This window comes from Rattus rattus, chromosome 4 (assembly GCF_011064425.1).
Source record: "Rattus rattus isolate New Zealand chromosome 4, Rrattus_CSIRO_v1, whole genome shotgun sequence".
Taxonomy (NCBI): domain Eukaryota; kingdom Metazoa; phylum Chordata; class Mammalia; order Rodentia; family Muridae; genus Rattus; species Rattus rattus.
In genome coordinates, this window is record NC_046157.1 from 165,551,209 (window position 1) to 165,578,626 (window position 27,418).

The following is a 27,418-nucleotide window of genomic DNA, read 5'->3' on the forward strand; positions in this document are numbered from 1 at the left end:
CCACCTTGGTGCTGGAATTATAAGTGAACGTCATGTCTAGCTTTTTACTCAGGGGCTATTCCTCATGTCTGCACAGCAAGAACTAGCTGCATTTTTAGTCATTCTCGGGAAGGTGTGCAAGCTTATGCCCACTGGTTTGACTCTTTCCACAGGTGGATGGAAGTCATCAAAAGAGCCAGCAGCTCACCAGGGAGACCCCCAAGTTTCACTCAGGACTGCTCACATCTTCCTCCAGGGCTGGAGGCAGAAGTCAGAGAAAAGGAGGCATGTCCTTCACTCTGCTTGGACAAGAACCTATGACAGATGCTTGTAAGGAGTGTAAGAATCATCCTAGGTACTGAACAACTGGTGTCATCTTCCTACCAGATGACAGGTGGCGCTGACCCTAGAATGGGCCTTAAAAGACCTCTAGCAGGGGTTCTATTTTCCTCCAGAAACAGCGAAAACTCATGATGGCTGGGACACATGTCTGAGGTTCATGAAAGGAAAGTGGGGGCTCCTTAGTTCCATGAACATGGCCCTGCTGAGAACGGCCCAAATACAGGTTGGGTGGTCTCCACTTCTACCTGTAGCCTCAGACTAGCAGTACACTCGGACTTATGCAATCAGCTCGTGTCACTCAAGGGTTAGCCTCCAGATCATAGCAAAGCAAGGGTGTGGCAAAGGCTGCTCTGATCCCGTCCCACATACCTTCTAGACCATCACCTCCAACAAGGCCTGGGAGGGTGAGGCCTCTCATCAGTCCCCAATGGTTTCTCATTATAGGGCAGGCCTGATGCCTGTTCACCCGTGTGAATTCAAATAAAAGGATATCTCCTCACCCACCAACATCCCCTCTGCCTACCTTGTTCTTCAGAGAAGGTCACCAGAAACTGACAGGTTATATGACAACATCTAGAAGGGACACTGGCTCAGACTCTACAGAAATTCCATCTGGTCAGGGTCTGTACATCAGAATGTCTCCAATCCAGGTCTTTATTGAAATGGTAGGGCTTTCAATGCTCTATGAAAACTAACACTGTCAGAATACTCAGGAAGTTCAATTTTCTTTAAAAAAAAAAAAGCCCAAAATATTCTGGATGATTTGAAAACACACAGTACCTGAACTGACACCACAAGGCAAATTATGACCATCTTGGGCCCCTGTGAGCCCTCAAGAAATGCTCCTGGTGAGGAGGAAGAGCCAGGGCTGCCCAGTAGTTCCTGTGCTCCGTGGTCTCCCCACTGCAGGGGCTGTGGGGTCTACAGACGGTCACGCCAGCCTCCCACGTTCCAGCCCAGGTCTGTAAGGGCTCCTGGGTGCCTCATAGCTTCAGTCAACCAAGGAGGTAAGCACAGGTGTCGAGGGGCTGCTGTGTAGGGCAGAAGGAAGGTAACCTGGCTTGTGAAGCCTACAGGCTGGTTGGTCTGTACAGTTGCAACACAACACAAGAGGGCTTCCAAGTCAGTCCTTTTAGAGCTCAAAACAAAAAGCATTCTTCTCCCTCTCTGTGAAGAGTAGTGCATTCGGTTGGTTGGTCAGCGGGTAGATGTCAGGTGGTTTCTGCTGTGTGAGAACCTGTTAAGTGAAAGGTACCATTACCATCTCTGGACTTTGTTGCCTTGCATGCCTCTCAGATGTTAACAGTTCATAGCATTTTTTACCAGTAGCATATCACAATATGGAGGATGTCCTTAATGTTTCAGGATCAGTGTCAACTAGACCAACCCTATTGTTCCTGTTCCTAAGAACCAGGGTGGGTCTCTCCCAGTGTGCAAGAAGAGGAACTGGTTCATCTGCCTCTAACAGCTCAGGAACCTGAGCCTGTGGACTGCCATGCAGAGTCAGTGTTTGCCTTGCCTGTCTTTCCACACACATGTGTCAGCAGTTCAGGGGTCCCCATCAGTAGCAGGCACACCCCGGCTTAAAAGCATCCATGCTGTTCTTGGGATACAGAACCTCTAGGAAGCCACCAAATAGAAAGGTCAGAAGTCAGCTGCACACAATGCTCTGTCACTTAGCCATTTTGCCACTGGGACTCTGTCCAGACACTGCCTGAGAATGGGGGTCCAACCATCACATAGCTCAAAGCCACAAGAGGCCCACTTGCCTCTCCCTCTAACTCCAAAGACAAAAATGAGAGAGCATGCTAACCCTGACAAAGGAGAATGAACCAGCCGCTCCCAAGAATGAGTCCCAGGCTTCATTTTGTATTCAGTTTCCCCATGGGGATATCCTTCTGGGTTGGCGCACTGTGCTCACCTCTGCACACGCTCCACCAGATGCACCATCAGCTTGTCTGAGATGCCAGGACAGGATTCCTCAGCCAGGCTGAAGGCATTCTCTAGCTCCTCCAGGGCACCCACGCTCCCACCGCTCTGCTTGTGCTTCTCTTTGAGCTGTAGAGAGAGCATGTACCTAGCTGGCATCTTACCTGGTATTCACATTGGAAGGCCTGCAGAAAGCAAGACACAGCACTGCACAGTAGTGCATCCCGCCCTGTTGATGGGGACTCTGTGGCTCTTACAACTTGAAGCTCCTCTCTCCCCTGACTTGGGTTATCAAGGTCAGAACTATATGGTTTCTTACAGACTGAAGGAAGGAAATAATCAAGTGGACCCAGTTTGATTTAGAAATTAGCAGAGAAATTCTGAGTATTCTACAAGGACTTTTGACAGACATCCCAGATCAGACTATAAAGTATCAAATAACCATTTCTGGGACTTCAGCTCCTGAGTGTACTCTTACCTAAGGAGTCATTTTCTCAGCCCTGAGCAACATCGCACACTGTTCACAATGCAGCCCTAAGTGGCTAAGGTCACTCTCCTCAGGGAGAGACCTATATCCTGTCCTCCCTCTCTGGGCTCTAGGTGTAAGTTGTCACCCACTGAGTGACAACCTACTGCCTACAACCTACTGAGCTTCAAATCCATATGTGAACATTCATTCCTGGCTGCACTATATTTTTGAAAATTATTCTGACATCAGGCAACAGTGACACAAGGTCATCGTGGCCACCAAGGAATCACCCCCCTGGCCTAGGACTGACCCAACAATCCTTTATCTTCCTCCACAAAAATATCACGTGGTGGTTGGGCACTGCAAAAAACAGTTGTACTGCAATGCCAGAGGGCCTTAGCAGATCACGTCAGGTCCTCCCAGTGCTTTAGGAAGCTGGGCCCACATGCCTGTGCATAGCTAGCTGCAACAGACCCTGAAATTGGGGCCCACTGGACCACCACACCATGGCTCTGCAGAGAGCACCTCTAGAGGACAAAGCTAGTGCCCCACATGAGCACAGGCTCAGCTCTATCCTCACCTCTCCAAAGACAGGACGGACTAGTGTGGACAAGCACTGGGACCTTGGCTGTCTCTTGATAGGCTCAGCAGGCTGTAAGGGGAAAGCAAGACACTGGGTACATGAAGATAAAGGGCTCCATTTCCTGTCTCCTCAATCTGTCTTTAGCAGAGTGACAGAGCAGAGACCGGGGTCAACTCCCAAATTACAAGGTAGCCCAAGCCATCAGTTCTTACCAGGCCTGTACCTAAGCACCAGCAGACCCAGGCTTCAGCCTGACTCCTAGTGAGCTCAGTGCCACTCTGCCCTGCCCTTCTCAAGCTCTTTGCCCAGACCCCAGATAATGAGAGTTTAATATAGCCCTAGGTCAAGGGCACTTTGGAGCTGACTTCCTCAAAACCTGAAACACAGTAGTCCACATCTGCTGCCCCAGGAAAACTGAGGCAGGCTGGTACATACGGGGCAGTGCTCTGGCCCAGGGCATGAACAGACCTTCTGTGAGCTGTGCAGAGCAGTCCCCTTGTGCAGCTTGCTATGTGGACTTGGCCGGATGGTTGGAGGAAACGTCCAGATGGGACCCTGCTCCCCATCCTCAGCCTCGCCATCACTGAAGAGGATAAAGAATCGGAAGAACTGATGGAGACAGGGCTGGAAGTAAACACGGTACCAAGGTACATCTCATTCTCTGAGGCAGCCTCTTGGCCTAGGAGGCCCTGGACGGTGAGCAATGGGCTGTCCAGGTTGCAGCATTTAGGTGATAGTCAAAAGGCCCTGTCTTTCAGCCTACAGGAGGTTTCCTGCCCAGTGTTAAGTCCCCACCCTAGAAACTAAGCTCCAAGCCCTGCCCCTGGAAAGGAGACCTCCTCCACTGGCATCAAGCACCAGGGAGCTCTTGCGGACCAAAAAAAAAAAGAAAAAGCCCTACATGTCAGAATCCTCAGAACTGGACTCCTCGCCATGCCCCTCAGACTTCCAACGCTTGTATCGGTCAATAAGTTCAGTAAGAAAGGAGGTCTTCTTGGTGTAACGTGTGATGAATTTGTGCTTCAGGAGCTCCTTGGCAGTGGGTCGCTGCCAGGGAGACAGACAAAGTCAGAGCTGAATTCCACCCTCACAAAAGACAAGGAAGGACAGGTAAGAATGTGAAGGCTGGGCCCTGTCCCACCCAAAGTTAACATCCTCCCTTCACACACTTCCCCAGACCCTCAGCTGCCTGGGGTGGTCCAAGTGGGGATAGGCCTTACGAATCGTGGGTCCTTATTGAGGCAGGCCTCTACAAACTCCTTGAAGGGTTTGCTGTGGTGCCCTTCCAATGTGGGTGGGTTGTTCTTGGGAATCAGGAACAGGACTCGCATAGGGTGGAGGTCAGAGTTTGGCGGCTCCCCCTTGGCCAGCTCGATGGCTGTGATGCCCAGGGACCAGATGTCAGCCTAGACAGGGTATCACACAGGACAGTTGCTACACGAAACATTTTGAGGTGGTGGCAGTGCACTCCAACATCACCTCCAGAACTCACCTTGAAGTCATAGGCCGACTGCTTGATAACCTCAGGTGCCATCCAGAAGGGAGTACCCACAAATGTGTTCCTCTTGATCTGTGTGTCTGTGAGCTGCCCAGCCACACCGAAGTCTGCCAGCTTCACATCACCCTGCTCTGAGAGCAGCACGTTGGCAGCTGCTCAATACAGGACAAGTGGGCATCATCCTTGGCTCCACAGCCCCCAGAATAACCCTGCATGCACCCTGACTAGTGATGGGATGGAAACTGGCCCATGGAGACAGCAGCAGATAATGTCTTGGGAACTTAATTTTCCTTGACAGTGGCCACTCCTGGCAGAAGCAGGCAATCTGGGGGACCTACAGGAGCATTCTCCTACCTTTGTTCCAGAGCGTGGCATGTGTGTTTTCTGACACGCAACAACAATAGCAACATTCACCTCACATATAATCATAGTGACCCTAATTAAAAGGTACAGCTAACAGGGCTAGTCAGATGTCTATCACTCTGCCTATAGGATTCCTACTGTGACACAAGGCTCAGTTATCCTCACCAACTCATTCATGGTAGGCTGGCCCAACTTTATCAGTCCTCATCAGGACAAATCCACACCTGAATCCACACACCTCTCCTGCCTTGTACTAGTACATAACTGGCTTTCTTCACATATATGAGAACCGAGATTAGGTGACGTGAGATTAGGAAGGTTTTGCTAGGCTGGAAAACTAGCTCAGTAGCAAAATGTTTGCTTAGGATGCACAGTCCCCTAGGCTCCGCACTCAATGTGGCCATTAAAAATGGGGGTCAAAAGTAAGAAGGACAACCCCCCCTAGTTTCCAGGTGGCAGAAAAGCTCCCCACATCCCATGCCCTGAGGCACCATAATCTAGTAGCTCCACTTGCCCATCCCTTTCTAGGACATGGTAGAACTGCAGCCATGACCACCCCGCAGGACCTTTGATGTCTCGGTGGATCTTGCGCTCTGAATGCAGATAATCCAAGCCTTTCAGGATCTCCCGCAAGATGGTGGCAATATAGGTCTCCTCCAGTGGACCAGGTTTCAGCTGCAGGAGCACAGAGGGGAAGAACCTCAATTGCAGCTTCCATAGCACCCAGAGCACCACAGCAGCACTACCCACCAACTTCCGAGTCCTTGCAGAAGAAGCCTGGGGCCTTTCTATTCCTCAGTTCTTATATTTTCAGCTGTCAAGGATAATAGGGGAAGTAAGGAAAGGTGACAGAGGCTGTTTTCAGAAAACTTAAGAGTTACTTTAATCTTCCCTGTGACTATAAAGATGAAAATAGGTCAGCAACGGCCCTGACTCTCTTATTTGTCTGGGGCTCTAATTGTGCCTATGCCCCAGCCCAGTAGAGGCCCAAGACTTCTTTTAGCATCAACCAAGGAAAGATAAACAGTGATTTGCTTGGGGAACTGACAATTCCTGATAGGTATATAGCATATAGAACAGTGATAGGTAGCCTGAGAAAGCCCACAAGCACAAGCCTAAAAGCAGGGCAGTGGGTCCTGGGTCACTGAAAGACAAGCCTCAAGAACAAGCTGCTCATTGCTTGAGTCAAAACTTACCAAGTCCAGTGCAGAGCCACCACCCAGGTACTCCATGATAATCCATAGCTTGGTGCTCTGGGAGCAGAGAAACCTGTCAGTGCCTGGGCAGCAAATGAAGCAGGAATACCCAAGTCCACAGGCCACCCCTTTAAGGACACCGAAAGTAGTCAGCTAGGGGCCTGGGACATACAGCAACTATACCAAGCAAGTTCCAAACAGGATAGGGTTCTAGCCTGTCAAGAAAGCTAGAAATGGCACACACCTTATTCCTATACTTGGGAGACAGAGGCAGGCAGATCTCTTGTGAGTTGAAGGCCAGCCTGGTCTACACAGACCCTCTTTAGGAGGAAGACCAGACAAAAGGCCTCTCTGACCACGCACCTACCCATACCTCTGGTACAGATACCTGTTGGACAGACCAACTGCTCAGAGCAGAACCTGAGTCTACTCTGCCCAAGTACCCTCTAAGCAGTCCCCAAAACTATCAACTGCCTGCAGGGACCCCTCACACTGTGTCTAACAATACCCACAAATAGACAGACACTTTGGAGCCTACTGACTCCAGAACTGGCACTTCTCAAGAGAACAGGCTGTTTTTATAAAGCTGAGATATCAGGGAGGGGGGACCGCTCTGCCCTTCCACAGGGATTCTAAGTGCCCACAGCCATCTCCTCTGCTCTCTATCCTTGGGCACATATTAATCCCTCTGGAAACAAAGGAGACAGCCTGACACAGACCCTTCAGAGTGCTCCATCCCCAACCACTATAGACAACCTCCTCCTCGTAGGCACCTTTAGGTAGGAGCCGAAGTAGCGGGTGATGTAAGGGCTATCACATTGGCTGAGCACAGTGATCTCCTGTTGGATGTCCTCAATCTCATCCTCGGCCTCTTCCAGGTCAATGATCTTGATGGCCACCACCTCCTTCGTGTGGTTGTCGATCCCCTTGTACACCTCCCCAAATGAGCCCTTGCCAATTCGGTCAAGCTTGGTGAAGAGTTCCTCTGGGTCCACACGAGAATGCTATAGAAGCCAACAGGGAAAGAATGTTGGGACACTGCATGGGCAATAGCCACTAGAGAAATACTAGTCAGACAAGACTGCCCTACTGACAGAGGGCATGACCCACTGTAAGGAACTCAAGGGAACTCACCTCAGTGCGTTCCTGCCCTTATCCCTTGTTCAGAAGACCTAAACAGAACTCTGCACTCTCCAACTGACACTACGGTCAATGGATCTGATAGTGAATCCTGATGTACACTATAAACCTTAGGAAATACCGCATCTCAAGGTGCCTTCACCAGTTGTCTAACAAGGAGCCAGGCTAAGACTGACAGGAGAGACAGGTAGGAATGTGTGTGTGTGTGTGTGTGTGTGTGTGTGTGTGTGTGTGTGTGTGTGTGTGTGTGTGAGAGAGAGAGAGTGTGTATTTTAAACCTCATTTTACTGTAAATTTGAAACTGTACTAATAAAAACCAAACAATTAAAATTAATGTGAGCTGAGGACTGAAAAGATGGCTTAGTGGTTAAAGTACATACTGCTGTTGCAGAGAACTGGAATTCAATTCTCAAAACTGCCTAGAACTTTAGCTCTACGAGATCTGAGGTCTCTGGCCTTGAAGGATCTTCGTGCACACAAACACACACACAAAATTTTAAAATAAATAAAAATAAAATTTAGCTGGATACTGTGGTGCATGCCTTTAGTCCAAGCGCTCAGGAGGCAGAGGTAGGTAGATCTCTGAGTCTGAGGCTAGCTTGGTTTCTATAAAGTAAATTCCAAGGCAACTAGAGCTAAACAGAAAAACCCTGTCTTGAAAACGCAAATAAAAGAGAAAAAAATAGAAAAATTAAAGTTTAGCACAAGTTAACTTATGTCTTCTACATTCCTAAAATCTACACCCATTGAAATACTTCTCCATTCCCAAATCAATCCTCTAGCCAGCTACACCCTCATACCAGCACTGCATTGAACATTTTCTCAGATGCTTGACTCTAGATACTCAACACACAATGCTGCCCTATGTGGGTCTCGGATTTAAACAAATAAGACCTAATCAGTGCTGAACCAACCATGTTGAGGTACCTGGTTTAAAGACCGGTACACTACAAGTGAAGAACCAGGATGGCAAAGGTAAATCCTCTGTCCAAATCACTCTACAATATTTGAACTAGGAACTGAGGATACTCCCGGGCTGCACAGATAAGGAAAGAAGAAAGTGGCTCCTAGTGCCACCACAGAGTGACCATACCCTGACCTGTGACACCTGGTAGACTGTGGAAAAGCACATGGCCCTCCAAACCACTGGTCAAGCTGCCAAAAGACCTGGGATGGGAAAGTTGAGTCTCATCCAATTTTTCAATGCTGTTAGGTTCTATCTCCATTAGGAAATACTCCCACAAAAAGGATGTCCCCCAAACAGTGTTTTGGTGCCATTTAAAAGGAACCAAACAGGCCTGGTAAGATGGTTCATTTAGTAAAGGTACTTGCTACCAAGCCCAACAACCTGAGTTTGATTCTCTAGACCCACATGGGGAATAAGAGAACGGACTCCCAGAAGGTTGTCTTACAACCAACACATATGGATCATAGGGGTTGTGAGCTGATGTTTTCAAAGAATAGGGTTAGGGAGATAGATAACTCAGTGACTGAGCGCTTGCCTAACATCCCCAGGATTGGGAAGAAAAAAAAAAAAAAAAAAAGCAATACATGAAAAGGCAAAACCACCCTTATTTACAACTGTGTAAGTACTGACGTTCAAATCCCTCTGTGCTTAGGAAGAGCTTGTCCTAGGTGTTTACTTACAAAGCCTGTCCACCAAGAATAAACATGATTGCCTGCTTCCCTGAGGCCTAATTGCCACAGCCCTTTCTCTTGGAGCACAGCAATAGGTCTTAGAGACCTGACTAAACCCAATCCAAGACTTTCCAGGGACATTTCAATCTGAAATTGCTGACTAGCTACATTTCTAAGGTTTTTAACCACAAAAGAATAGGGTGACATAGAGAACCAAACTACCCAGCCCCTTACCAGCCAAGAACTCTGCAGAATAAGATGAGGCAGACCAGAGACAAGCTTGGGGAAGAGCTCCAGGAACAAGGATAGTGTCTTAACACAGAAGTCACCTGACCTCTCCAAGCAAAACTGCCTTTGTGAGGTCTGAGTATGTACCACTAACCTCCACACAGTTCCCAGGTAGGCACTCTAGGCAGCCCAGCTTTGGCATCCATATGTACCCTACTTTGACCAGGGGGCTGGAGAGTGGTTAAGAGTCCTTGTTGCTCTTACACACAGAGCTGCGGTTTGCACTGCACACGATCTCAAGCACTGCCCACATGTGGTGCACATACATATATGTAGTTACTCATGCATACACATAAAGGTAAATGAATCTTATTAAAAGGAAAGAAGGAAGGGAAAAAAAAAAAAAAAGAAGACAGACCGACCAGGAGGTGGCTGAGTGGGTAAAAGCACATGTCACCAAGTCTAACAACCTGGGTTTGATCCCAACTCACATAGTAGGAGAGAACCAGCTCTCATAAGTGGTCTTCTAACACCTACACATACAGACCTACCCATCCATAAATAAATGTAATTGTTGCTTTTTGTTTTTTAAAGAAAAGAAAAAGGTAGTGCAGTCCAATGCAGAGTGACTGTTCTCACAGCCACATCAGGACTGGAAGCCACATCCTAAGACCAGCTCTCGGGGAACAGCAATAGATGCTTGGAGCAGATCTGCTACCTGAGCTCCTGAAAGGCCACACTGAGATTGGCCAGACAGAGAAAGCTAAGGGTTGACTGTGTTCCTTAGGCTGTACTGGCCAGGAAGTAGTGTTTGATCCCAGCCACTCCTACTTAAATGAAAAGCCAAGAAAAAAATCTCTAGTGTGGCTGATAGGTCAGACACTTCAGCTATTTCAAGATCAGCACTGGATCCAAGCCAGATCAGAAAGAACCACTCCAGGCCATGGGCTCTCCCCACACTCATCAGTGTAGAGACAACTGATAAAGGTGGATGTGATCAGTGTGACAATACCTTAGCCTCCTGTCACTTCACGTCTGGGCAGTGACCACTTGATCCTCTGCTCAATGCCAGCCCTGAAAGCCAGGTGCAGAATAAGGTCCACATAGCAGACCTTTACCTGCCTGTTTTGTTGATGTTTTGTTTTGTTCTTTTATTTTTGTTTTTCTGCCTGTTTCTGCTCCAGCAGGCCCCAAAACACTTCAAGCCATGGGCTAACTACATAACCCAGGACCACTATCCTTCCAATTCTCAGGGCCCCTTTCCTACTCCTCAGGCTCAGACACCGTGTCCTCCCACACTGCTCAGCCATAAGCCATGAGAATCCTTAATTGGGGAACCTAGAGTCAGAACTGGTCACTATAGCAGCCCAAGAAGGATACTTCAGGCCAGGTATTCACTCACCACTGCCTCAGAGGAGGAGAAAATAACTGACCCCAAAGCCAGAGTTCTAAGCTTTGTGCAAGGAAGGGGGGAACCCTAGTCTTCAAAGTCTATGGTTTTTGGGGATACCTACAGCTGTGTACCAGCCATCCTTAGAAACAGTATGACAGGAACCTTTCTGGTATGGTCCTGACTCTGTATTTATACCTTCGAAGCAGCCACAGTCCCAAGCCCAGCCAATCAAAGACAACTAGCATCCTGATCTGGGTGGCTCAGATTTCTCTTCTGGACAGGATGTGCTATGAACCATCACTCAAGCCATTTAACTTACTCTGAACAACTGAGACCCATACACTCTCCATTCTGTCCTGGGGATATTATACCTACAGCCTCACCCATACTCTCTCCATTCTGTCCTGGAGATATTATACCTACAGCCTCTGGCCTATCTGCCAACATGTCTGCTGTGGATCACCTCCTCAAAACAAGAGGAACAACTCAACACACATCCACAACTACCACCACACTCACACAGAACTTTCCCATAACCATGTTCCTCCCAGAGATGGGCAGGAACTGGCTAGGTAAAAGGTAATCTAAGGCAGAAGCGGGGAAAGTACAAGCCTTACCACACAAAAGGAACAGTTTCATAGGACTCCATGGCAGCCATCTTGGGAGAAAACAGCCCTACAAAGGTTTTGTGTCAATCTCAGAAGCCAAGTAAGTCTACACTGGACATAGGCCCCTAAAGAGACAAAAGGGTGTTTTTTTTTCTCTTTGAGAAAGGTCCACTAGCCATCATCTCTCTACTCCTTCACAGTTCATAGCTCCAATTTGTCATCCTGGGGCCTACAGGAGCGAAGCCTAAGCGTCTTAAAAATAAACCAGAGGCAGATTTTTTTTCTCTCTCAGTGTGTTATATAATTAGAGGCGAAATGTCAAAAATGTATTAAAAATGTGTTAGCTTAACTCAGCATCAGTTAGCAAGCGCAGGATCCCATCTGTGACAGCTGGGACAAAAGCCCTACCCAACAGCTGTGAGGAGTCTTCCAGGCTGGTTTGGTTTCCTCCAAGGAGCCCTGCTTCCAGTTCCTGCCCACTAGCAGCGGACGGACACGCTTCCTGTCTGCACACCCAGTTCTCAAGGATGCAGGGAGAAGGGGGAGGTGAGGGGGAACGTCGGTTGCACTGTCCTCAAGAACTGATTCCCTCACTGTGCAACTGTCAAGCCTAACCAAACCGAGCCCTTAAAAAGCAAATCCCACAGCTAAAGCCAGAGAAAACCAGCCCGCAAGATAGTGTATTCTACTTCACTAACGGCTGTCCTATTTGCTTTGAAATAACAACAACAATAAATAAATAAAGGCGAGAAAAGGGGTCCAGAGAGCAAACCACCGAGCCCTCTACCCCTATGCAGCCCCCATCTCCTTGCTGATGTAGTTCCATGTTGGGGTTCCATCCCGTTAGCCAAGAAAGGAAAAGTCTATCTTCTGAGAAGGGGCTCCGAGCTTGGGTCAAGCAGGTTCTGCCCAGGGCAGGCTCCTGCACCTGTCCACACCAGCTCCAGAGCAGAACCCCTCACATAGCAGAGCTTCCCTCCCTGTGGTTCATGTCTTCCGCAGGCGCTGGCTCCGCCGCGCAGGCCAAAGCTACAACGGCCCGAAGACGCGCCCCGAGGCATTCGGCCTCCGCCCCTCTCCCGCCCCAAGTGGACAAATCCGCTCCGCCGCGAACCACAGACTCAGGACACGCCGACGCCCACACTCACCTGGTGCGCGAAGCCCCTGAGGTGAGCCATGTCCCCGCTGACGTGACCAGTCCGTCGCAGCCGCTCCACCCGCTCGCCTCAAGCACCTGCAAGAAACCGCAGGCCGCTGGGTCAACAGCGGCCGGGGGACCCGTTCCGTGGCGTCCCTTCACCCGCGACCTCCGGTCCCGCGCCCAGGGCCCCTGACCCGCCCCCAGGGCGAGCCCAGCCTCCCCAACATTCAGGCGAGGCCCGCTGGCAGCGCCCACCTCCGGGCGGCTCCATCCCGGACTCCCGGCCCGCTTCGCAGTCCCCACGGCGGCTCACACCGCAATTCGGTCTCCCGGAACGCCCAGGCCTCCCAGCCCGTGAGGTGGAGGCAGCGGTTCTGAGCAGGACGTCGTGGCGAGCGCGAAGCTCTGTGGGACTAGGAGTCCCGCAGCACGCCCGGTACCCCGGGCACGCAAAATTGAGACTACAAGTCCCAGCAGGCTGCGCGGTAGGCTTCGGAGTTACGCAAGTGCTCTGAGGCCCTGATGGCGTCAGACTACATGTCCCAGGAGAACATGCGGTGGGAGGTCAGTGGAGAGGCAATAATACGCCACAGACTAGATCCGAACCTTGAGAGACAACCCGGGCTGGGCCGCCCCTGCCGTCAGGCCGCGCGGTGTGACGGGTGCAGCGCGTGCGCAGTTGCCTTGCGTCTTCAAACCCCACCCACCCATCCTCAGCCCTCTTCTTATTTTCCCAGCTCTATTTGCTCAGTCTCTGGGACCCACCCATACTATGTACCTAGAGTGCAAACACACATTACCCTCAGGTCTTGGTGCTTCAGCTTTAACCGCAGTGCCACCCTTTTGTCTGCACTTAGCAACACACACACACCCTTAGAGAAGTCTTGGGCAAGTGCTTCTCTCCTGCCTCAGTTTCCCTATCTGAAAAGGTGTAATCGTATGCCCCCAGGACATGACCTGGTGCTGGGAAGACTTGTGTGATCCAGCATGGTTTCCCAACGCTGAAAGATGCCCTTCATCCTGTGAATTCAAACCGAGTGACCCAGTCAGCAGTGACCATTTCTATGCAGTCTCTTAGTGCTCCACTGGAGGGAGATTTGACTCAGTACTGTGTCCTTTCTGCTGAATCAATGCCTATGATGGCTCAGTGCAAATCACCATAATGTCCCCACTCCCCAGCTCATGAAGGCTTTTTGTTTCTGTTCTCTGGTGGATTTTCGTCCTGGGCACCAACCGGGGCCTTCTTAAACCTTGCATCCAAGACTTGCATCTGACTCTCCAAGCTTTACTACATGTTCATTAGGTTTTGTTTGCTGTGTTTCTCCCCAGAAGAAAATAGACTTCCAGCAAACAGGCCTTGCACTGGGTCCTGAAGCACTATGGTCCCCCCAAGGCATAAACAATAGTGGAGGTGGAGGGGGGCGGAGAACTATTTTTATTGCCTTTGAAAAAGACCATCTGTAAGATGGCCTTCAGGGTAGCCTGACAGTATGGGTCCATTCCCGATCCCTCCTATAACTAAGGCTGACATTTGGCAAGGTCTACTCTGTTAAGACTTTTTATATGTACACATGTGTGTATGTCACATGTGAACAGGAACCTACTGAGACCTGAAAAGACTTGGATCTCCTGGAGCTGGAGTTACAGAGGGGCTATGTGCTAAATGACATGGGTGCGGGAACTAAATTCTGGTACTCCGGAAGAGCAACAAGAGCTCTTAAGGGTGGGTGTCTCTGTAGGCCTTTGTTTTTGTTTTTAAAGACAGGATCTCATTCTGTAGCCTTGGCTGGCCAAAAACTCTCTGTAGAGCCAATTTTGGCCTCAAATTCACAGCAATTCTGCCTCTGCCTCCCAAGTGCTGGGATTATACATGTGGACCACTAGACTCCATGTGAAAAGCCCTACTTGTGAGATTAAACTTCATATCGGTTTATCGCCTTGCTCTTGGATCAAAGAGATAGCGAAGAGTCGTTGGTTATTTAGGAAAACTTCCATTGTGGTTTAGCTATAAAATACTTCCCAGGGGCCTGAAGAGATTTTTCAACTGTTAAGAGCACTGGAGACTTCTTCACAGGACCCAGGTTTGATTATCAGCACCTACATGGTGGCTCACAACCATTTGTCACTCTAATTTCAGTGATCCAAGTCCTCTTCCGGCTCCTGTGGGCATCAGGTACTCAAGTGGAACACGAACATTTTATACACGTAAAATAATAAATTCATTGTGTCTTAGTTAGGGTTCATATTGCTGTGATGAAACACTATGACCAAAACCATGTGGACAGGAAAGGGTCTATATGGCTTATATGCCCATAACTGTTCCTCACCAAAGGAAGGCAGGGCAGGTATCCAAACAAGGTAGGAACCTGGAGGCAGGAGCTGATGCAGAGGCCATGGAGGATGCTGCTTACTGGCTTGCTCACCATGGCTTGTTCAGTCTGCTTTCTTATAGAAACCTGGCGCCACTAGCCCAGAAATGGCACCACAATGGACACTGACACTGTCATGATTATTGGAGTATCTCCTGTCTCAGTGATGTATAAAGATTTTTCCCATCACCTGGAATTGGTTTCTGTGATGATTTCTACATGCTTGGCCCAAGGAGTGGCACCATTACTAGGTGTGGCCTTGTTGGAGTAGGTGTGTCACTGTGGGCATGGGCTTAAGACCCTCGTCCTAGCTGCCTGGAAGCCAATATTCTGCTAGCAGCCTTCAGATGAAGATGTATTCTCAGCTCCTCCATCCCCACATCTGCCTGCCATGTTCTCGCCTTGATGATAATGGACTGAACCTCTGAACCTATAAGCCAGTCCCAATTAAATGTTGTCCTCATAAGAGTTATCTTGGTCATGGTGCCTGTGCACAGCAGTAAAACCCTAATTAAGACAGTTTCTAAAGAGCTGATTCAGCCAGTAACTGAAGAGAACAGTAACAGAAGAGAAAGGGAAGGGGGACCTTCTGATTCCAGGCACGGGGTCCCAAAGAGACCAGAGAGAAAAAGAATGAAAGGTGAGAAAAAAAATCTTAAATTTGAATGTGATAAAATAAAGTCTCCAAAGAAAGGAGAGAGCTAGAAATTGGAAGATAAAATATTTTCTATAGTAAAAAATGGAAAACGAGGAAGACATTCGAACCCCATGTTATTTTATGACTATCAGCATACTAATAATTATGTTTAAAAATGATTATAATTTTATATATCCTCTTTAAGAAAGATTAAAATAAGGCGGACTTAGATAAAGAGAGGACTCAAAGGTGGGATACTGAGTGACAGGAGACCAGAGATTAGTGGAGAAAGGCCCTGTACATCAACTGAACAGAGCTCCTATGAACTCAGAGAGGCGGAAGCACAGGACACACACAGATCTGCAGCAGCGTCTGCACGTGTTCATAGCTTTCAGTTTGGTATTTTTATGAGGCTCCTAAGGGTATGGCCAAGTAGGTCTCTGATTCTTGTGCCTTCTCTTCCTTTGATTTTCCTTGTCTAACTTCAATGTGATGGTTTTTATTTTGCTTACTATATTTTATTTAGTTTAAAAATCTATTTTCAGTTTAAAAAAAAAAAGTAAAAGCAAATGAGTACTTGTTGCAAAGGACCCGTGTTCCATTCCCGGCGCTCTCGTGGAGGCTTGCCACCTGGGCACATGCACATAGGTAGTGCACAGACATTCATTCAGGCAAAGCACTCATATGCCTAAAATAATAAATATAAATCTAAAGGTAAGTTTTAAAATTCAGCCCCAAATCTGTTTTAAAATCCAAAGTCTCCTTTAGAATCAATAGTCTCTTAACTGTGGGAGTCTATAAAATAAAAATTAAGTTAGTTTCTTATCTAAACTTTCTTATTTCTTTTTTTTTTTAAATGTGTTTATTTATAATACACTGTAGCTATCTTCAGACCCCCCAGAAGAGGGCATCAGATCTCATTAAGATGGTTGTGAGCCACCATGTGGGTGCTGGGATTTGAACTCAGGACCTCTGGAAGAGCAGTCAGTGCTTTTAACCACTGAGCCATCTCTCCAACCCCTAAACTTTCTTATTTCAAGAGGGAAGAACCAAGGCAGAGTGACAATCACATCAAACCAACCTCCAACAACGTAAAGTTCATACAATGCCCAGTGTCTAGAATTCACTTAAGATCTCCTTAGCTCTTCCAAAGAGCCTGGGTAACTTCTCAGCTCCACACTCTGCAGCACCCAGAGCTTGTCTCCCAGGGTCCAGCTACATAGCTATTGGTGTTCTTGGTGATCATCCTATGATGCCAACATCTCCAAAATGCTGGGGTCTTCTACTGCAACTGGGCTGCATTTTCACCAAAATCCTCTCCTGGGCTTTCACAGTGTCAAGCCTCAGCTGCTCTCCATGGCCCCTGGGTGCTCTCAAAACTAGTATCGTGTGGGAGAATCTTACACATGACCAAGCTTGGTTGCCAGCACAAGGCACAACCTTGACCCCCTCTGAACATGGCTTGCATGTGCTGACTCTGAAGAAACACTTCCCAAAAGTTTTTGCCTCAATGATGCTGGTCTCTTCTTAATTGCCATTAAATTCTCGGCTCTAGCTGACCGGCATCAACTGTCCCAGCGAAGCAAAGGTTTTACTTTCAGTAGTTCTGAGCTCTGGTTGATCACAGCCGATTCCTTCAGCCACAGCCGACCAGAACCACAGATTCTCAACAAGCAAACAGCCCTGACAGAATCATTAAGGGCCTCTCAAACTTCCCTCTGAAACTTCACAATCCAGGCCTCCAGCATCTGCACAGCTCTCAACATTCCTCTCCCCCAAGCTCCCACAGAACAGCTCACCAAGGTTTGAACGCTCAATGGCTTATCTCACCCAAAGTTCCAGAGTCTTCCCACAATCCTTCCTAAGCAACATGGCCGGCCAGGTCTGTCACAGCAACACCTGACTATCCTGGTACCAGTTTCTATCCTAGTTTGCCGAGGATTTGCCTTTCACTGTTTATTGTAATGTTAAGTGTTGGCCTGGGAGATTGGGAGTCTGTACATAGCCTGCAGGACCCTGCTCCTGGTTAATCCCCAATAGCTGGGGAGAAGAGACATAGGCAGGGATTGGGTTTCCTAGGATAGAGACTGGGCAGAGACTGAGATACACATGCACACGCACGCACAGACACACACACACACACACACACACACACACACACACACACAGACACAGAGAGAGAGAGAGAGAGAGAGAGAGGCGCCATGGGCTAGAGGCCAAGAGAACATGGCTGCCTGCCTGGTTGGAGCGAAGAGTAGCCCGGATGAAACATAATCCATATCCTTGGGTTATGGATTAGGAGGTAGATTTGGTAGATTTTAACAACATGGAAGGCAGACAGCTGCCCAGCTCTTGTGTTGCTTAAGACGTATTAAAATATAAATATGTATATGTCTTTCATCTGGGAACATAAATGGTCAAAGGCGGGAAGGAACTCTGCTCCAGGCTGTGTTGAAATGTACTTTAGGACACTAGTTAGTGTTGTTGTTGCTGTGATGAAACAAAGCAACTGAGGGAGGAAAGCGTTTATTTTACTCATCCTTCTGTTATCAAAGGAAGTCAGGACAGGAGTTCAAACAGAGCAGAACCCAGAGGCAGGAGCTGATGCAGAGACCATAGAGGGGTGCTGCTTACTGGCTTGTTCCCCTTGGCCTGCTTTTTTATAGAATCTAGGACCACCAGCCCAGGGATGGCCCCACAAACAGGCCGAGGTGTCCTCATTTATCACCAATTAAGCAAATGCCCTACAGGATCGTCTACAGCCGGATCCTATGAAGATCTTTTCTTAATTGAGGTTTCCTCCTCTCGGACGACTTTACATTGTGTTGAGCAGACATAAAACTAGCCAAAACAGATGGCAGAGCTTAAAGCATCCCCCCAAACGCTCACTTGTTGAAGCTTTGATGTTGGAGAATGTCTCTGCGCACTGTGTGTCTGAATGCCGATTTTTGTACCAGAAATCTGGATGCACTCCTGACCTTGGTATTCTCATTATTATTGGACAACCTCCTGTCTCAATGTTGTGTAAAAGCTGTTTTCCATCACCTCTGATTGATTGATAAGGAGCTGATCAACCAATAACTGGGCAGGAGACGAGGAAGCAGAACTTCTGATTCCAGCGCTGGGTTCGAGGGTGGAGAGAGAAGAGAGAGAGCATAATGGGGGCAAGGGCATGAGAGTAAGATGCTGCTAAGACGGTGGTAAACCACGTGGCTGGCAAGTGGCTGGGAGGTAGGTCATGCCAGTGTAGTCAGGTTAGAACAGCCCAGTTATAGTGCAGGTAGCTTATAATCAATATAGCCGGTCTCTGTCATTACTTCAGAGCAATGGCAGGGGTGGAAAAGCCCCATACTTTTATACTTTGGTTCCCTGATGAAACTTTGGTAGTGCTGGTGGCACTATTGAGAAGTGACTTATCCTGGTCAATAAAAGGCTAGAGCTGCAGTAGAAGAAGAAAAGTGGGACTGGAGGATCAAGAGAGGGAGTCGCAGGTAGAGAAAAGGAGAGGAAGAAGCCACCATGGACCAGAAGCTACTGGGAGATATTAACTGGCTGCGGCCTGTAAATGGCTTGGCTACTCAAGAGTTAAGCAAGCCAGAGAGTTAACTCTGATAGATAGGGAACTGCAGGATATACATCTAGATCATATCAACCTGAACTGTCCTGAATCGTAGTTATCTGGCCTTCTACTCATTCCCCTAAAGGAATTCTTTTTTTTTTTTTTTTTTTTTTTGGTTTTTTTTTTTTGAACTGGGGACCGAACCCAGGGCCTTGTGCTTCCTAGGTAAGCGCTCTACCACTGAGCTAAATCCCCAGCCCCCTAAAGGAATTCTTATGCAGACAGAAGATTCTGAATTGATATGAAAGGGGGAAAAAATGAAAACTTCGTTAATTAGCTAGACTGGATCCAGCTGAGATTGTGGTAACTTTTACTAATGCTGAGATTGCCTCACTATGGATACGAGATGAACACCGGCAAAGAGCTTGCAGTAATTTTTTGGGGGGAATTAACAAATACCCTAAATGCAAGCTACTTCAGTTTATAAAAAGAACTAATTGGATTCTCCCTCATATAATAAAACGAACTCTAATTTCTGGACCCCCTATATTTTACACGGATGCAAATAAATCAGGAAAGGCAGGGTATAAATCAGAAGATATAAGTAAGGTGGTTGAGAGTCCTTGTAAATCAGTTCAAAAATCAGAATTATATACAATCCTTATGGTCTTATCAGATTTTCAAGAGTCTCTTAATACAGTAACTGACTCTCAATGTGCAGAAAGGGTTGTTTTGCAAAGAGAGACTGCTGAACTTACTCAGGATGATTCTGAATTGACCTCACTGTATATTATCCAACTGCAACAAATGATCAGAGATAGGAGACATCCACTGTATACAACACAGAGAAGATCCCATACAAGTCTGCCAAGCCCTCTGGCAGAGGTAATAATTAAATTGATCAGCCATTGATAGGAAGTGTACTAGAGGCTTCAGACTTTCATTTAAAACACCATGTTAACACCAAAGGTTTAGGGAAAGAGTTCTCCATCACTTGGCAACAAGCCAAGGAAATTTAAGGTAATGTTCAACATGTTCTTTATATAACCAAACTCCTTTAACTACAGGAAGTAACCCTAAGGACACCCCCCAAAAATTAAATTTAGCAAATTATGTGTTTCATTTTACAGACTTTGGTAAATTAAAATATGTACATCATACGATAGACACATATTCAGGATTTTCCTTTTTTTTTTTTTTTTTTTTTTTGGAGCTGGGGACCAAACCTAGGGCCTTGCACTTGCTAGGCAAGCGCTCTACCACTGAGCTAAATCCCCAACCCTTCATATTCAGGATTTTAAAGGGCAACTGCCTTAGCTTTTGAAAAGGCTGATTCTATAATCACATTTGTTAGAAGTTATGGCTATTATGGGAATACTCATACAAATTAAGATAAATGCTCCAGCATATGTCTCTAATGAGAGGAAGCAATTTTTTACATATTGTAATATAAAACATACTACAGGTATACCACACAATCCTACAGAACAACAATTGTGGAGAGAACTAATCACACTTTAAAAGAAATGCTTAACAAACAAAAAGGGGTGACAAAGACTCCCAGAGGTAGATTGCATAGTACTTCATTAACCTTAAATTTTTTGAAGGCTAGTAAACAAAATATTACAGCTGCTCAAAGACATTGGATTATGGGGGGCGGGGGTACTGAACTAAATTAACCTTTTATTTTAAAGATGCCCTAACCTCAGAATGGAAAACAGGAAATGTGTTATGCTGGGGGAGAGTTATGTCTATATTTCCACCGGAAAGGAAAAGCTATGGGTTCCTTCCACATTAATGAAAATCACACATGACAAAGGGAGACCCCCTGAAGATCTTGGCTACAGACAAGAAGATAGGTAATGTATATGCTGATCTCTGTACAAGGGACAGCTCTGGGACCAGCTGAAGCTTAAATGTCTATGTACACCCAATAAATCTAATTATTACATATGGCCCTTTCAGATAGCATGAATGGAAATTTATATTGTGATTTGATTATATGATCAAACTAACCTCTGAAGAAAGACTGTTGTCTTTATTGATCTTCCTTAATTGATCTTTGCACCCTGCACGTCCCATACAAACGTCTTTACAGAGCTAGGTGTTGCTTGTAAGGCTTGCATATTGCAGAATGCAAGACCAGAAAGACAGCCCCGACTGACAAGACTCACCCTCCGGGATGTTGAGATGCTGGGACCTTTTGGTCCAGCTCCTGCTTGATCCTACCTCAAACTGCATCAAAGCTGTTTCCTCTAAAGACCTGCTTCCAGGACATTTCCAGAACAGCCAGCTTGCTCATCAGCCTTTGGGACTATTACAGTCAGGACTTTGGCTAAGCCCTGAATGCTCTCAGCACATAGAGACTGGATAACAAACGATACCACCTAGCTTTCTTTTCCAATTGTCTTCTGGGCTCCCCAAATGGAATTCTTCACCCCAATTCAACAGAAAGTAATCATAAGAAGACCATAGTCCCAGTCCCTTAAGTTAGAGTGGATGGTTTTGATCATTTTATAGATATATTGTCATTTTAGGGGTTACAAATAATTATGGCCATGGATAGGGAGGAAACGAAATAGGGAACTTTGAGCCAGGGATTTTTATCTTTCCTCTTCTCTATTCCTCCCTTCTTATTTCTTAGATAAAGGGAAGGAGGTTGAGAAGAAAAGGAGGAGATATGGAAACACTTTAGAAAATTAGACAAATAGGGGTAGATTATTGAATCTACTCTTTTAAATAAAAAATTCTGCAGCCATAATCTTACATTGATAGAGTTCTTTATATTGCGATGCAAAGTTGAAGTTACATTTTGTTACATTGATACGAAATGTAACAATACAGTAAATACAGTGAAGCAGCGTATTTGCTAGAGAAGGCTCTGCAGAAGGACCTGCGGGACAGCGGATGTAGCTCAGTGGTAGTGTTTACCTACCATGTGAGGTCCCTAGGTTCCATCTCTAATACGGCAATAAACTCCATACTTCCCATCCCCCACGCTCTCAGCAGGGTGAGCTCTTAGGGAGACCCCACCCAAACTTCAGTCACAGTGTGAGGACCTGCTGCTCCTCTGTTACTTATCCCAGCTCAGCAACAAATAATGTTGTAGCGGTAACAACGAAACACTGAATGCTGGTTTCCTTTTTCCTTCCTTTCTCCTTTTGACCGGGCCGCACTATGTACTCCTGTACTGGATAAGAACCCACTATGTAGACCAGCCTCAAATTCAGAGGTTTCAGAACAGAATGTAAAGACTTTCCAGTATTTGTTTGTTTGTTTGAGACAGGGTTTCTCTGCATAGCTCTGGCTGCCCTGGAATTCTATGTGTAGACCAGGCTAACCTCAAACTCACAGAGATCCACCTGCCTCCCAGGGGCTGAGGTTAGAGGTATGCGCCACTACCTCCTGGCTGCTTTTCCCATCTTAACTGGAAGAGTAAAGAGAAGGGAAATGGAACCCAGTGGGAGGAGCGGAGCTGGGAAGCCTTCTGGAGGCTTTAGTGCCATAGAACGTCAGGACTCCCTTGTTGTGAACCACCAAGAACAAAGGTGACCACGTAGACTGTGCCTCAGTGACAGCTGACTGTTTCAAAGGATAAAGACAAGGCACTGGGATATTTCCTTTTTTGGATGGAGAATTGTTAAGGGTCAGAAGATGACTTGGTTGACAACATGCTTGCCATGCAGACCGGAGTTCAAATCCTCAGCGCCTACACACAAGCCAGGAGAGGCAGAACAGTTCTGCAATCCTGGTGCTGGGGAGACAGAGCGTGACCAGCCAACTGGCCAAATGGACAAGCTCCAGACTCAGCGAGAGGGCTTAGCTCATAAAAAAGATGGAAAGTGGGGTTGGGGCTTTAGCTCAGTGGTAGAGCGCTTGCCTAGCAAGCGCAAGGCCCTGGGTTTGGTCCCCAGCTCCGAAAAAAAGAAAAAAGAAAAAAAAAAGATGGAAAGTGATTGAAGATACCCAGTGTCAAACTCTGCATGCAAATGAACCATGTGTGCACACTCACACACACACACACAGAGACAGACAGACAGACAGACAGACAGATACAGAGAGGCAGAAACACACAGAGAACACACATAGACAGAAACATGCAGAGAGAGAGAGAGAGAAAACAACACACACACACACACACACACACACACACACACACACACACACACAGAAATCATGAGACCCCAGGCCACAGTACTTTTCTTTCCACCCAGACTTCACACCAGGCCTGCCTTGCAGTGTTTGAAAATAGACCAGCCTAGACCTTCCAGACTTGAAGAAGGACTTGAAAGGCATGAAGGCCTCCATGGGCCAGTGGCATAAATAAAAAAGTACCTCCCTTCTGCTGCAACCCAGAGACACTGCACAGCTCCAGGGATAAAGAGATTATACCATGCAGTGTGACTGCCAGAGAGAAACTGCCATCTACAAAGAACAGGAAACTCATCACCAATGGCAGGAGCACCAAAGGGTGCTGAGATGGGCCGGCCCCAGAGCCTTGAGAGAGATACACAAGAACCCTCCACTGACCTATAATAACCCCAGCCGTCACTGGTGCCTTCTAAGTGTCTATTCAGGTCCTCTGTCTAGTTCTGTCAGGTTACATGTGGGGTTTTGGTTTCATACGAATTTGTTCTCTCCCTGCCTTCCTCTCTCCATCCCCTTCTCCGTCCTCTCTCTGTCTCTGTCTCTCTCTGTCTCTGTCTCTCTCTGTCTCTCTGTCTCTCTCTCTGTCTGTCTCTGTCTCTGTCTCTGTCTCTCTCTCTCTCTCACACACACACACACACACACACACACACACACACACGAGCGTGAGTGCATGTCTTGAATTTCTGACATTCCTGACTCTATCTCCTGAGTATTAAAATTGCAAGGCCGGCACCACCATGCCTGCTTTATACATTGCTGGGGAATTAATCCAGATCCCGTTCATCTGTTTTTGCTCTTAGAGTGGCAGTCGACAAAACTCATTACCAATGTCAAGGAGACTTCCTCTCTAAAAGTCTATGGTTCCAAGATCAGGTGTGGATATCTTTGGTCTAATTGGTGGTGGTTTCTGTGCATCCCATTTGGCAAGGTAAAGCTCTGTTCGTTTACCTGTGGGCGTTCTGTGTTCTCAGCACTGCTTGTAGAAGATAATATCTTTCCCTCTTGTGTATTCCTGGTACCTTTGTTAAAGGCTGTTTGCCTGTTGCCTGAGTCTGTCTATAATCAGTTCTACTACAATCAAACACGCAACGAGGTAAAAGCTGTAAGGAAGACTTTTTCTCCCCACCCAGACCTGAAGTCTGAAATGGCCAAGGTCAAGATGCTGGCATAGGGTGAGGGCCTCCGTGCTGCATCTTTCCACGGTGGGTGGATAAGGAGACAAGGCTGGCTGTCTCTCTGTTGGCATTAGCTCGTTCAGGAGGGTGGAATCCTCATAGCCCAATTACTGCTTGAAAGCCGTATCACTACTAACACCGCAATGGGAAGTAAACTCCAGCATGGGCTTTGAAGAAGATTCAACCACAGAAACTTTTGTAGTTTTTCTGGGCTCTTTCTTGTCCTATTTGCCTATGTGCCTGGTTTTACACCAATATCTTACTGTTTTGGTTGCTATAGCTTTGAAATATGATTTACAATGAAAGATGATGCCTCCGACTTCCATGTTTTAATTTTTTTAGACTTATTTATTTTATGCGGATAGGTGTTTGGCCTGCGTATGTGTATGTGAACCATGTGTGTATCTGGTGCCCATGGAGGTCAGACATGTGTGTCAGATCACTTGGAATTAGAGTTATGGATGGTTGTAAGTCACCATGTGGTTCTGGGAATTGAACCCAGATCATCGAAAGACTGATTAACCCTCTTAACCACTGAGCTATCTTTTGTGATGGGACCTCCCTATATAGTCCAGGCTGGCCTTGAACCCATCATCCTCTCGCCTCCATGTCTCCTGTAGGGATTACATATGTGTGCCACACAACCCCACTTCAGCTGTTCTCCAGATGTCCTTAGCTATTTGGGACCCTCTGTGATTCTATATGAACTTTAGATTATTGTTTTTCTATTCCTGAGAAAAATGTCCTTGGAGATTTGGCTAAGGTGGCGTGGGAACTGCAGACCCCTTCAGTTAGAAAAAGAGCACCTTGTTTCCTTCTTAGTACCCTCACCTTTAGATGGAGTGATACCTGTGTCTGTTGTGAAACTCAGCAGTTAAGTGTACTTGCTATGCCGGGTGGTAACGGTTCATGTCTCTAATCCCAGCACTGGGGAGGCAGAGGCAGGCAGATCTCTGAGTGTGAGGCCAGTCTGGTCTATGGAGTGGCTTTCAGGACAGCCAGGGATACACAGAGAAACTCTGTTCCAACCAATCAATCAATCAGTCAATCAATCAATGTACTTGTTGTACAGCCAGGGCTACACAGAGAAACTCTAAATAAATAAATAAGCAAATAAATAAATAAAAGTACTTGTTCTCCCAGGAGACCTGATTTAAGTTCCAAGCAGTTTGAGGTCAGCCTGGTCTATAGAGAGACTTCCGGGACAGCTAGAGCCACATAGAGAAACTGCCTCCACGAACAAACAAACTTGTTCTCCCAGAAGACCTGATCTGGGTTCCTAGCACCTATGTCTAGCAGTTCAAAGCACCTATAAGTCCATTTCCTGGGGATCTGACACCCTCTTCTGTCCTCCACGGGCATACACACACACACATGATATATATATATATATATATATATATATATATATATATATATATATATATATATCCACACAGACATGCACAGAAATTAAAAACAAACGTTTTCTATTTTTTGTGACAGGGTCTTCCTGTATAGCTCTGGCTGGTCTGGCACTACATCAACTAGGCTGGCCTCAAACTTAGAGAGATCCTCCTGTCTCTCTCTCCAGAGTGCTGAGATTAAAGACATATGTCACCATGCCTAGGTAAAAACACATCTTAAAAACAAAATCTTCCCTCCCTTTTAAAGAGAGGGTCTCTCTATGTAGCCCTGGATGTCCTGGAACTCACTGTATATACCAGGCTGGCTTCGAACTCACAGAAATCCACATGTCTTTGCCAGGACTACAAAGTGAGACCCTGTCCCAAAACAAAACAAAGACTAGGTAAACACTAGTATAGGCATGGTGTTATGTGTAAAAATTACCCTTGTGTTATTCAAATGCTGACTTCTCTGCCCCCACATCTGGTTGCAACCCAGACATGGGCACTGCAATGCTTATTCTAACCATCTCCTGCCTCGATGCTGTGTAAACATTGCCCCCCCTTTATTCTCTGATTTGTCAATAAAAGCTGATCAGCCAATGGCTCAGCAGAGGAGAGGATAGGGCTGGACTTCCAGTAGGGGTAGGGGAGGGGGAGTGTCGTTGGCCACGAGCAAAGGGTCCAGGAGACACCATGGGAACACACCTGGAGCAAAGACAGCCAGACCAATACTAAAATGCAGGTATCTCAGAGATTAGTTTAGAGCATTAAAGTAGATCAATACTGCTCAGCTATTATGCTATAAAGGCTGGTTAAATAAATATTATAGTCTTTGTCTCGCTTCACATCTAGTCAGGATAAAGAATAAAAAATTATCACTTTTTAAGTTGCTCTAACATGCCACCATGCCCAGCTCCAATCCAAAGGCAAGCCCAAGATCTTATAAGGACAAAAATTGATGGAAAGTGGGAATTGCCAGTAATTCAGAACTCTGAGTTCAGGGCAAGTAGGAGAACCACCCAGGCTGTAGGTACTCCGGGTCCACCCAGAAAACAACCCTGATGCCAGCCTATGCCCGTGATAACTTTATTGTGCTGGGCAGAGATGCCAGGCAGGGGGACTCTGCCACATTCTAGACAGCTTCCACACTAACCATGAGATGTATGCATCTTGAAGAGCTTGCTAGTGAGTTGTGGGCATCTTTGAAGGCAGTGGGGAAAACAGGAGAAGCATAGGCAGGGTGATGAGCTTAAGCAGAAGAAAGGGGAGCAGGAGAATGGCGAGCTGTAGAGGCTCCACCGCCCACCTCCAGAACACTCTTGTCCCAGAGCCTGCCACACAAAACCAGGTCCCTATGAAACTCAAGGGCTTTTTTTCCCAGGAAGGTTCCTAGTTGAGGCAGAGTGGACTGTTCTCCCCCAACCCTGTGCCTTGTCGGATTCTCCTTCAACCTTCAACACTAGCTGTATTTACTGGTCAGGGTCCTCTAGAGTAACAGAACTTACAGAATGAATCTCTCTAAACAGGATTTATTAGAATGACTTACAGACTCTGGTCCGGCTCATCCAACAATGGCTGACTGTGAATGGAAAAGTCCAAGAACCCAGTAGTTCCTTAGTCCGTGAGACTGGCTG

At 46.9% G+C, this 27,418-nt stretch overlaps 2 protein-coding genes across 4 annotated transcripts in view; one reads left to right on the forward strand and one right to left on the reverse strand.

Annotated features, from left to right (window-relative positions):
- The window catches only part of Farp2 (FERM, ARH/RhoGEF and pleckstrin domain protein 2), a 105,971-nt gene extending 104,908 nt beyond the window's left edge, over positions 1-1,063 (forward strand). The window contains exon 27 of the mRNA XM_032901682.1: positions 153-1,063. Coding sequence (XP_032757573.1) covers positions 153-300 — 148 coding nt within the window. The 3' untranslated portion in view covers positions 301-1,063. The remainder of the gene's footprint in view (positions 1-152) is intronic.
- Stk25 (serine/threonine kinase 25) lies at positions 948-27,418 on the reverse strand. 3 transcript variants are annotated; one of them, XM_032901677.1, is made up of 12 exons: positions 27,331-27,418; positions 12,515-12,600; positions 7,133-7,363; positions 6,360-6,416; positions 5,730-5,838; positions 4,795-4,952; positions 4,523-4,708; positions 4,204-4,349; positions 3,771-3,885; positions 3,300-3,371; positions 2,243-2,379; positions 948-1,558 (listed from the first exon to the last, which is right to left on the reverse strand). In XM_032901677.1, exons 2-12 carry the CDS (start codon positions 12,542-12,544, stop codon positions 1,519-1,521), a joined length of 1,281 nt encoding a protein of 426 aa, XP_032757568.1. In that variant the 5' UTR covers positions 12,545-12,600; positions 27,331-27,418; the 3' UTR covers positions 948-1,518. The 3 variants fall into 3 exon arrangements, with proteins under 3 accessions (XP_032757568.1, XP_032757570.1, XP_032757569.1); XM_032901679.1 differs by lacking the exon at positions 27,331-27,418 and adding an exon at positions 14,528-14,627; XM_032901678.1 differs by lacking the exon at positions 27,331-27,418 and adding an exon at positions 12,763-13,197 and having other exon boundaries at positions 950-1,558.